General features: G+C 44.9%; 1 protein-coding gene across 1 annotated transcript in view; it reads right to left on the bottom strand.

Annotated features, from left to right (window-relative positions):
• The window catches only part of LOC105898953 (cadherin-4-like), a 276,557-nt gene that overhangs the window by 42,565 nt on the left and 221,492 nt on the right, over positions 1 to 12,500 (bottom strand). Inside the window, exons 6-7 of the mRNA XM_012826062.3 lie at positions 11,061 to 11,216; positions 3,897 to 4,041 (exon numbers count right to left, since the gene is read on the bottom strand). Coding sequence (XP_012681516.3) covers positions 3,897 to 4,041; positions 11,061 to 11,216 — 301 coding nt within the window. The remainder of the gene's footprint in view (positions 1 to 3,896; positions 4,042 to 11,060; positions 11,217 to 12,500) is intronic.

Below are 12,500 nucleotides of genomic sequence, written 5' to 3'. Positions count from 1 at the left end.
TAGTTGGACTGTGGATAATTGTAACTGCAACTTCTATTTCAAAGTTCATTAAGTCTCAAAGCAAGATTTGTCTACTGCCCGAGGAGAGTGGAGAGACAGAGAGACAGAAAGAGAGAGGAGATGAGAGCATTACATGCAAAGAGAGTTACGGAGAGAGTTTCAGAGAGAGAGAGAGAGAGAGAAAGGGGGGATGAAAGACACGTCTGTGATGACGGTCACCCCTCTGTCGGAGGCGATCGTGTGTGAGATGCCTGCACGACGTCCGTGCTGGTGTGTATGTCCCCTGTGTTAATTTCATTAAACAGGCCTCTTAGCTGAGCTTAATGGGGACCTTTTGTATGGGCGTCCTGTACCGTGCCTGACGGGATTAGGTCCCCGGTCCCTCAAATGACTCTTTAATTTGGAAACTAATTCAGCTCTGTAATTGGCTTTCCACTGAAACCACTGGGGCTCAAAATTCAAAACGGTTTCTCTTTTTTTTTGTCCACCGCAGACTCGTGAGTCACGCAACACTCGCAGTCAAGGCCACACTCTGAAACTCCAAGAACTCAACACTTTGGACTAACGCTGATGATCCATTTGTGTGTGTGTGTGTGCGCGCGTGTATGTGAATAAATGTATACATCTAATATAATCAGTTTCGACCAAAGCTCTGTTTGTGCTAAGACCATGCATGTGCTCTGAGTAATTCAATTCAATTAATTTGTTTGTGTGAGTGTGTGTGAGTGTGTGTGTGTGTGTCTAGAGTCTAGCACAGGTGAATCTGGGGTGAGGAGCAGCCTACTGCACTGGGCAGGATTCCCAGCTCATCTGTCCTAGTCTTCCTTGGCACAGGAGCTCATAAAAACCAGAGGCTGTAAAATTACACCTCACTTCCATCATTTTCACCATGCTACATTTAATCCTCAATGTCCAATCACACACCCCAGACCCACCGCCTATATATCTGTGCCTTTCTTCAGTCTCTAAGAAAAACTAAAACAATTTCAAAAAAGGAAGTAAAAAGGTAAAATCTAATGTTTACACTGACTGACTTGAGGAAGATCCAAAATGATATTCCATCAAGCCAGAGAAATATCGACTCTCACCACACTGAGTAAACTGAGAAGTCTGATAAGAGTGTGCGAGGGAGAGAACACTGCAGTGAACACCTCCTCCACCAGGGGTCACTGTGCTCTTCAGCAGTGAGCCCCACTATAATACCTTAGCACAAGGGACGACTCCCCTGCCTCCCCCTGCACCACCCGCCACCATCTCAAACACTCACAGAAAGTTCTCCTCTGCCTTTGTCTTTGCTCTCTTTCAAAATCCCCCTTTCATGCTGTCATCTGTCTTTTCCCAGCGCTGCTCTTTCCATAAAGGCTTCCGTGCATGCCTTAAGAAACAGACAGTGCGGAGCTATTCTTTAAGACCATTTTTACACCTATCCAGACCTTATGTAAACACGTCTTCATGACAGGGGGAAGATAAGTCGGTGAGCTGAAAGGAAATCTAAAATGCAAAAGGGATGGGGCCCATGCTTGTATCTTATCCAGATGTGCTCACTGTCAGTGGTTCTTTTCTGTTCTTTTTATAGTCTTGAGGATGATAAATAGCAGAGGAAGAAGAGTGTGACTGTGAATAACTATGGAGAGGAAACAAAAATGGCAACTTAGGAGGAAGGAGGAGTGAAAAAAAAACGTGTTGAGTTTGCACTTAAAAGTTTAAACCCAATTATCTTAGAGGCGCATGGGATGAGATAGGTCATTAGTGAATAGAGAACACAAAGTACAGGGTAAAGTGTGAAAGAACACGCACGCACGCACACACACACACACGCACACACTCCACACACACACACACACACACATGCATTTCCTATCCACAGCACTTCTGAGTGCCATAAGAACCAATTTCATCATCCATGATGCAACAGTCTGCGCCTTGACAGAGATCATTATCCCACCGCAGCCTCCCAGTACCAAAACAACAAGTTCACAAAATAACTTTACTTCCCCCAGATGTCCACAGATCCTTCCACACACTCCTCAACACACACGCACACACACACACACACAACACAGACACACAAAGGTTCAGAAGAGAGCCAAGACAGGAAGGCAGAAGGTGTCAAAGAGAGAAAAAGAGAAAAGGGGAGTGAGAGGGAAAAAAGAGCGAGAGAGAGTGAGAGAAAGACCAAATGTGTTTGTGAAGGAGTGCAATCTGACATGAATTTGCAGTGCTTCTGGGTTAGTTTAGCCTAATGAGCACTCATTGCCTAATGCAGTCAATTAGAGAAAAAGCACAAGTTTGGACTGTTTAAGCTCATCACCATGTAGTCAGACAACAGATGGCGGGGAGAATATTTTTTTACTTGTTATCTCCATCACACATTTAACTATAAAAATATCTCACTCTATCTCACATTTCACTGTGAAAATGGGAATGAACAAATTCCTCTACGCTCATTTCATGAATAAAGGCATGTAGAGATGGATAATACGCAGATTGTATGGTCTCTTTTGACTGCAAGCATAGACTGAAAATAATTAAGTAGATGGTTGTTATAGTCTAGAGTTCTGACACATAGCCACTCATATAAACACATAATGTGCAATGTTTTGGTTCCTGATACATTTCTTTGTAGTGAAACTCGACTAATAAATTATTATCAGCCATACCAAGGTCATCCTCTTCTGATTCATGATTCGTGGAAGGCATAACTTCAGATGAAATATATTCCTTTCGTGGTCAGTTTGAAATGTGAATCAAAACAAAACATTATACCCTCATGTTATGAGCTTTATGGGAATGACTGCTTAAAGCAGACCTGCAGAGGGCAAGTCTGAGGGGCCCTGGCCCTGGGCCTGGTGCAGCAGGGAGCCGAGGGGCACGAGGCCAGGGGAGCAAACCCCCCTCAGTGCTGACTCCAGCCCTGGCTGTCCATCAGCACTGCCCTCGGAGCTGGAGGCCGAGGGGTCTCACTGGAACCCCGGGCAGAATGTCAGGGAGCGGTGGAAATCAAGCTATATGTGTTTTAGGTGTGTCCGCGTGCTTGGCAGCCCCACCCCTGGAGGCGAAGACCTCTCCTCCAGTTTCCCAGGATTCCTCATTCCTGCACGCTCACCTGCCCACTGTGGGGCGTGGGACCTGCTGTGGGGGGTCGAAACACAGCACCAGATTTTGAGGCGCTGGCTAAGGGGGGCGGACAACACAATGCAGCCTTGTGTACGCAGGCCCCCAAACAGGCCTCTGCATAGGCCTCCATATGACGCCAATTACACCAGGGGCAAACCTAACTGCACCCCTTCATACATACATACATACATACCTTCTCTCCCTCTCTCACTTTGTTCCCCTTCATTCCTACACACTTGTTCCTCTTGATGGCTGATCACACCATTTAGAATACATTTAAAGCCCATGTATTTTCCAGTGGCCAAGTGTGAAGTGCTAATTAGGAGATAACAAACAGCCTTCTATTTGAGTAGCTGCAGTTAATAAGGGAGTGGGAGACGCCTGGGACAGGCTCTCTCAGCTGCTCCTGATAAAGCCTCTAATCTCTCAACAGATCACCTCCGTTCTGCCCTCCCCACCGCGCTTTGAAGTGTTTCCTCCCTTCATCACTCCATTCCCATCTGTGTTTCACTCTCTTTCTTTGTCTCTTTTATGTTTTTGTCTTTTTTCTTCCATCTCTCTTTCTGTCCCCTCTTTCCTTGGTCTCTCTCTCTAACTCTTGTGATTGTTGTTACCTGCTCTGGTGGTTTTTTCTGGTACTGAGCCATCTTTGTGTCTCCCTCTCTCCCTCTCTTTGTGTATCCCCCTCTCACTCTCTCTGTTCCCCTCTTATCTTTTTGTCTTTTTTCTCTCTTTCTGTCCCCTTGGTCCCTCTCTCTCTCTCTTGTGGTTATTGTTACCTGGTCTGGCGTTCTCTGGTACTGAGCCGTTGTAGACCTGGTTCTGGAACTCGGGCCGGTTGTCATTCATGTCGATGACGTTGATGTAGAGGTCGATGGGCGTCTCCACCTGGATGCCATTCATGTCCACTGCATGCGCTCGCAGCTGGGTGGACAGAGAGAGAGAGAGAGAGAGAGAGAGAGAGAGAGAGAGAGAGAGGATTATGTCAAGGCTCACATTGACAGACAGCAACACAAGCGGGCAAATGACAGTGCTGTTCATGCTCTGAGGCATATATGCACTGATTAACATATACGCTCCAAAAATGTGGAGTAGATAGTCAATTGCCTTTAGGCTACATACCTACATGCACCCAAAACACAGAGGCCTGATAGCTTTTTGTATATAGCATGAAAACAAATGTAAATGTAAACTTACATTTAAATAGATCACTGACACAGGTGCACGCACACGCACACGCGCACGCACACGCACGCACACGCACACGCACACGCACACGCACACTTTCCCATCAGTTAGTTCTGGTCATATGTTGTGGTCACATTGTTTTGTTTGAGCAGAGAGGGGAGCAGAAGGAGAGAGGGCCTGCTCTGACATTGGCTCCGGCGTGCGCACACAGGCCTGTGTGATGTGCCAGTTTGACTTGTGCTCGTCAGAGCGGGAGAGGAGGACACACACACTGGAGGCTGGCGGGGGCTCGGACTACAGCGGCCCCTCCCTAGGCTCCCCACTAAGCCCGGCTGAATCTGCTTTCTAATAAACAAAGGATCTCTCCATCTGTGGGAACTGTCTGCGTGTACACACAGACACACACACACACACACACACACACACACACACACACACACACACACTCCAAACAAACACACACACATACACGTATGCAGGCCCAATTGCAAATATACAATGCTTATACAAAGCTATTGCGCACTGCATGACAAATTAAAACTTATACTCAAAGGTCAACACAGACACAGACACACACACACACACACACACACACACACACAAGGCTTTAAGTGCCTATGTCAGTGGCTCTAACTCAGTGGATGACTTCAGGCATGTGCTGCTGCAGCTCTGCTGGCAAACAAGCCAAACCCATAATACATGAAAAATCACCACAATAATAAAATGAAACCCCTGTCACATAAACCATCACATAATACTTCACCTCTTTACTGACAGCCTCTTAAAATATGCAATTAATGAGCTTTTTTGTTAGGAAGATCATCTTTATGATATATCTTTCCTGCAGTTCTAATAACCAAACCACATAATGTCACAGTAAAAAGAAGTTAAGGACTTTAATACATTTTTCACCTAATTAAATGTATATTATACAAAACCTGTAAAACTCAAACACTGGCCGGAGTTTTACACATTTCTGAGGGATTTCCAAATTTTCTCTGTGGCTTGTTAACTCTGACCTTGCTGTTCTCTCTCTCTCTGTCCTCTGTCTATCTCTCTCTCTCTCAATACAAACAACAGTATTGAGAATCTGCTGTTGCAGAACCACCGGCCTCTCTAATGAATCTTGGATTCCACTACAAAGTTTTGGCATCGCATTAACGCTGAAATCAATACTTCTGAAGGAGGACTCGACAGGAAGCCACTGCTCCCGCGACACGAAAAATGAAAACAAAATGTTTGAATAAAGAGCAGAAAATATACATGAGCCTAAACGACCACAATATCACTCCATAAATAACATCCCCTCTGTCTTTGCCTGGAACGTCGAACATCTGACAGCGGAAACCGATAGCTCTGATCACGGAAACCACAAAGACTTCTAAGACAAAGCAGGTATGAGGTATGAATCAATACCAAATGATTTATTCATCAATACCCTGATGCCTGTTGCCTATTGAGCATTTTTATATTAGTCATAACATTTTTGAGAAGGCCAACCTGAGATAACATCAAGAGGCAAGAAAAGAAGTCCGGAGCCGATTCATCACTTGAATAAGGAAAAAAGGTCTTGTGAACTGGAAAGGATACTCCCAGGAGTCCAAGTAGACCCAGGGAACGTGAAACTCAAGAACCTTTTCTCCACTCAAGATTTCACCCCTTCCCTCAAACTCTTTCCCACCAACTCAGACACTGCTACTTCACAACCTCTTAGCTCTTGCCCTTATGGCATTGCTACTCATCCACGTACTTCGGTTAACAGACACCTGCTAGCATGGCTGTCACCGTAGCTCCCTCTTTGAAGCACTTCTTGGTTCAAACTCAAGGAGAGCCTTGCAGAGCCAGGTGGGTATTACAAATACAGTCTGGAGGTGGCCATGAGAAAACGTTGCTTGCATGAGGATGAACATTACTCATACCTCGAAACAAATCCCATGCACCATTAATATGAAGCTCAAAGTAGTCGTGTATGGAGCTTTTGTTAAGTGTCTGTGGATTTTTGAAACTATGCCAGCCTTGTCAGTGGAAGGTTTCAGTATGATCCACCACCACGTTTCAGCAGGTTGTAGCCTCACACACAGTCTTCTTTCATTTCATTTCTTTCATTCTTTCATTTAAGATATATGACACGAGTGAGAATGGGGTTTGGTGAAGGATGTCCTCGTGGCTGTGTTTCGGTAATCGGCATGAGGCCGAAGGTTGTGAGGATATCCTTTACCAACCCGATTCTCACTCGTGTCATATTGCTTTTATACAGCAGTTCAACTACTGATTAATTCAGTTTGAAGACACCAGATTATGTTTTATTTCGTTAATTTCGATTTTGTGTATTCATTCTCTGATTACTAACAGTAAAGGCCCAGTGAGGTTGTTCCATATCTTCACTCGTTAATAAATAAATGAATAAATCATTCAACCGGATCTAACTATTGTATAAAATCCTATATGTTCACCAGGACCAGACCGTGAACTTGTGAAGAAGACAGAAAGCGAGAGAGAGAGAGAGAGAGAGAGAGAGAGAGAGGAAACGACGAAAGACGGGAGATAAGAAGTCTTAAGCGCTTGTCAGAGCTGTGGCCTTTGTAGCAGAAACAGAAAAGAGATTGTTTCAGCTGCTTCACCCTTTCCCAGCCCCAGAGCTCCACCAATAGCACACCGCCCTAACACTCCTACACACACACTACACACACACACACACACACACACACACACACACACACACACACACACACACACACACACTAACTGATGGATATCCTCTCCATGCTTCTGCCCTCCTCCCCCACAGAAAATTGCAACGGCAGGTCTCGTCGAGGTTAATTTGACTTTACTTTTTTCTGTACATTGTCTGATCCACCGGTGCACCCAATATCCGCAGCGCTCGACTGCAGCCCGGGCACTCTTGACTGGTGCGGAGAAAGTTATCGCCCACGCCGCTAGGATCTGGGTAATTCAATAACATTACAAGTCAAAGATTACCGCTGCGTTTAAAAGAAGCGGAAATGTAATTCGGTGCTGGAATTAAAGTTATTATCTTTAAAAAAACGGCCAAGGGAGGAGTGGGGAGGAGGTAGAGTGTGTGTGTGTGTGTGTGTGTGTGTGGTGTGGTGATAAAAAATACAACGAGAGAAACACAAAGTGCTCACCACTGCTGACAAACTCCTGAGCCACTTCACGTCAGGCTGCACATCGAGATAAATAACAGCAACTGTGTGTTTCTGTGGTATGGTGATTGGACACTTCAGTTTGAATGTGAGGGGGCTTGGGGGCTTTTATTTATTTACTTATTTTGTTTGTTTCCTTTCATTCAGGTGAGAGGTGGATAGTGTAGCGCCTACCACATCTCTGACTGCATAATATCCACTCCAGCATCAACATGTAGTATGGGAACGCAATCGCAGAATAAAGAGCCAAGAGTAATCATGGTCTAAGGCAGACCTTACTTCATCTTCCCATCATTCTTTCTATCTTCTCTTTTTGAATAAGAATTCTGTTCAGGGTTTAAGGCTGGAAAATCCGGCCCAAAAAAAAAATACACATCAAACTCCTCAGCCTAGTCCTCCTTATAATATCTTATCATTTCTTTCCTTCAGCTTTTATTCATAGGAGGCTGAACAGGGCAGCCAGAGGAAGAAAAGCCATGGGATTGGAAAGGGACAAGATCCATAGCAACCTAGCACAGAACATTAACACTCGTGGTGCAGGAAATACACAGACTGTTCTTGGCACAGGGAGGCTGCAATCGCTCTTCAACTCTCATTCTTTCTCTTTTTCTCTTCCGCTCTGTCTCTCTCCCTCTCACTCAAGCAAATCCATTCTTTACCTCCAGCAGGGGTTTAAGTAGCGTGCTCAAGAGGCTGTGGCAAAAAAAAAAATAGGAAAAGTTTTCTGTCCACCCGACCTGTCCTAGACCAGGGAGATGTTTTTTGTCAGGTAGGACTGCAGAGAGAGAGAAAGGTTAGCGGTGCCTGGAGCAGATTTCCGCTGTAGGTAGAGTGCCTCTCTCTCCTGTAACTCCCTGTGATCTGGAGGCTGAGGCAGACAGTGGAGGCCCAGTGGAGGCCCAGTGGAGTGTAAAAACACTAGAGCCTCCTGTGTGGCGAGGACAGGGGAGACTGGGGTGAAGGAGTGAGAGGGGGAGCTATGAACATTAATGAGTACAGCCATTAGGGGGAGGCCTTGTGGGACACTGTCTGAGGTCAGTTCTGGCACCTCCCAAAGGGGCCATAATAATAAAATGCAGCCGTAGCCACATTACATACTGGCGAAACCTGCGACACAGTAACATATCATTTATAAACTCACTGCAGGGAGAATTAGCATGATTACCTTTGTACGAAACCTCCCCTTGTTTTTGGGGAATGGTGAGAGAAAAAAAGGCAATGCATGTTCAGTACTCAGTACTGCCTGCTGAGGGTCTGCCTTGGTGCCACTAATGATGGAAAGTAAGACGGAAATGACCTCAAGGCAAAGACAATGGCCTTAAAGTACTAGTGCTCTGCATGTCGATCTGCCTGACAAAGGCTAGTTCAACTGCTTTTGCAGTGTTCAATTGAAACAGGTGAACACATTTTACATCAAGCAATGAATCAATAAAGGGACTGTGCTCCTTCTTTCCTCAGGACAAGCATGTGTGGCCAAGCATCACTGAACATATCCTATAAAAGACTACTGTGGAAACTAATTACCAAATGAAAGGATGACTGTTGCTCTGTGATGCTATTATGAACCATTTAAAGCACAAACAAAAGGGGGGAGCTCAGGACTTTAGCACTTACATACGTATATCACACCAGTGGAGGGACAGACTAGGAACCCCATTGTTATGAATGAGGAAATGTGTAACATCACATTAAAATATGGCTGTGCATTTTATATTATTATATACAGTATTATCATTATACATATATTATATTATTCTATTTATATTAAGGCAATGCAATACAACAACAGCGTCATAAAGCTTCACTAAGAGCATACACAGAACTTAGAAGAGAAGGCATTCTGTTTACTCATTCCTTTCCTGTTATTCAAACAATCTACCACCGGTATCGCCCCCATCCCCCTGTCTTGTATTGTTTTTCTTCTCTCAAATCATTTCTTGTTTACATGTCCTCCTGGTTCATTAATTAGCACGTGTGATGTCTCTTTTCTCACCCGCTGCCCCGTTAGGTTTGAATCAGTTACGGGAGTCCTGTCACAGACTGTCGGCGGTAAGTTCCGGATCGCCTTTTGAGATGTTATGAAAATGTTTTTGTTTTAATAACAAGATCTCTGCCTCCTACCTCCTGACATCAACACCGCGAAAACAAACAGTGGGAACGCATCACAACACGCTGACACAACGGGACTAAACAGGTCTTTCATTAGCCGAGACAGCCCCCGACAAATGTGCGCGCATCTCCCCTGCTCCTCCGAACACGACGTGCGCTACGCTAACGCTCGTAATTGACAGCGGGAGCCGGGCCTTTGTCGAGGGCATCCCGCTGTCCCTCTGTGGGACGGTGACGTTTATATCATCTCCCGACAAGGCGCTGATCAATTTAACGAGTTAAAAGCTCCAAAATGGATAATGAATGGAGTACAAGCCCAACCCTAACACCGAGGACTTGGTGAGAGACTGGTCTTTTTTTTTGGAGGGGGGGTGTGAAAAATAAAACACAAGGGGCCACGTGTATCAACGGACACAAAAATCAAGCTGAGCACTTTTCTCCACATAAAACGATATTTATGAAAAGATACATGCCGGGAAAACATGCATACCTCTTTGCATGGCCTCGGTGTGACATACACACAATATTTGTAATTTGTAGATTGCCGACACAAAGAGAAACCAACAATGATGCACAGTATGTATTTGGCAGCATGTAGGCCAACAGTGAAATGTGTTTTGAAGCGATGTCAGGTTTTAATAATGTAATCAACGTAATTGACTGTACTCATATTTAAATACTTCAGCAAGAGAGGATGATCAGTTTGATAATCGAAAAAACTTCTTTTAAATCAATACACAAAATATTTGCGACTCCACTATGACACAAACGTTGTTGCGCAACAGCCTGAATGATTTATTAATTCTTTGGTCAAGCAGTGAACGGCACAAACTGCAAAATGGATAAGTGCATGACCACGGTAAGAATATGTTGTCAGTACATTCATTTATCCTTTGCTTTATTTAGCATATTAGTCCTATTTCAGCTTTGTAAACAGACACACATGGCAGCTGATTCCAGGAGGAGAATTTCAAGTTCAAGTTCCAAGTCCCCTTCCATGGGGAGGTTTACCTGGAAGATGGACATGCTAATCTGACCACTTTAAATTGTGTCTCGACCTATCCAAGAATAACTGTGGGATTGGACATTCATGCGCAAGTCTTTTTGGTATATCTGACCCCCATTCTGATTTATGAGAAGAGAAGGGGTGTATGATGTGCGTACGTCATGTCTTATAACTCTGACGGAAAACCTCCAAACATAAATCGTGTGATTGTGCGCACACATGGTCCTACAAAGATTGATACAGTAGTCTCTAGATTTCAGTATGATACATCTACCTGTATAAAGTTTTTCTTTAAATTAACTGTTTACCATTCTGACCTGGAGGTACCACATGTCATAGACAACTGTATTGTTTAAGTGCTGGTGACAATAAACAAGGGACATCATTGTCACTCTACATTGTGTAAACATAGTGCAGACATGGATGTGATCATAATGCACACATGCATGTATGTCTTGGATAGGTGAGGTACTTACATGGTAGAATGAGCGCTCCTCTCTGTCCAAGGGCCTGGTGACTGACATCTTCCCGTTCACGGGCTGAATCTGGAACACTTCATTGGGCGGCTGATCGGCTCCCGCCCCCGTGATGCTGTAGCGAATCTGATTGGACTTGTCCTTGTCCGAGCGAATCTGCAGGGGAAAAGAGACAAAAAACACACCAAACATAAGAGCAGGCAGCAAAGAGGGGCACAGGTCAGCTCCAACAGACGGTTCAAGGTCACAGGTAGCTGTGCCAGGACAGGTGACCAAGTCTTACATGGTTCCCAACGGCCGTGGAGATCCACAAACACTTCCAAAACCCAGAAGCGGTCATGAGATAGATGGGCATTCTGGCTCAATGGAACCAGATGGAACGGATTTATTGGATTCCGACCGGAATTGCGCTGAGCGGCGAGGAGCTGAGGCTTGTCATTGATATCATGGGTGGCCTGTAATACCCGATGGCTGTGATGCACTACGGAATGACGGCAGTCCAATCGCAGTGAAACAAGTCAGGAGTGTCTTACAACTCCCTCAGTCCGCTCTCACACAAATTCCCCAATCTCGCAGCATTTACAACCCCCCTCCCCCCATCAAATAGCACTCCATACATTCTCAATCACCCACACACACCTGTACTCACACATACACAACTCCAAAGGTCACATAATGGCATGTACGGTATACAAAGGCTCACAGATATGACTCAACATGATATCACACACACACACACACACACACACACACACACACACACACACACACACACACACAGACACAGGCCACTTATTCCCCGCATAGTCCATCATGAGCTGCGTGAGCAGTAAACAGCCCTCCGAGCGCACACAATCATCATGGCAATCAGATAAACATGAACATTCATCATATCTTTACTCTCCCGGCCAGCCATATAGCCACGGATTTCATTAGCGCCACTGAGGGATGCACAGCACATTATGTTCTGTGGAATTGAAGCACTTCAAAGGCAAAATTCAATAATTCTCCTCCTTTCAGGGCGAGCAAATAAATCAACATGCGTGCGCAATCGCCATCCCTCTTCACTTTGAACTTCTCTGACAGGCAGGGGTTCCACGAAGCAGGGCTGGTAAGAACATTAGAAGGGGGATTCAATTTTCTCTTGGAACGGCAACCGGCAGAGAAGAGCGGCCAAAGCAAACCAAAATAATAATAAAAGTACAGGGGGAGTGAGTCCAGGATCTGCCACTCAGTGTCCAAAATTCCAGAGTATTTTCAGACTCCATTATAAATAAGTAACTAAACTAATACGCTGACTAACAAGCAGCTACCTGCTTCAGACCTAATACAAAATGTACTGTAGCATACGGAGATGCACACCAGTGCACAAGACACTCTCTTTCCCTCTATCTATCTCTCTCTCTTTTCTGCTTTCCTTCTTCTGCTATCGCTCTTTCT

This window comes from Clupea harengus, chromosome 4 (genome assembly GCF_900700415.2).
Source record: "Clupea harengus chromosome 4, Ch_v2.0.2, whole genome shotgun sequence".
In the NCBI taxonomy this organism is placed as follows: Eukaryota; Metazoa; Chordata; class Actinopteri; order Clupeiformes; family Clupeidae; genus Clupea; species Clupea harengus.
This window is presented reverse-complemented; position numbering and strand designations above follow the sequence as displayed.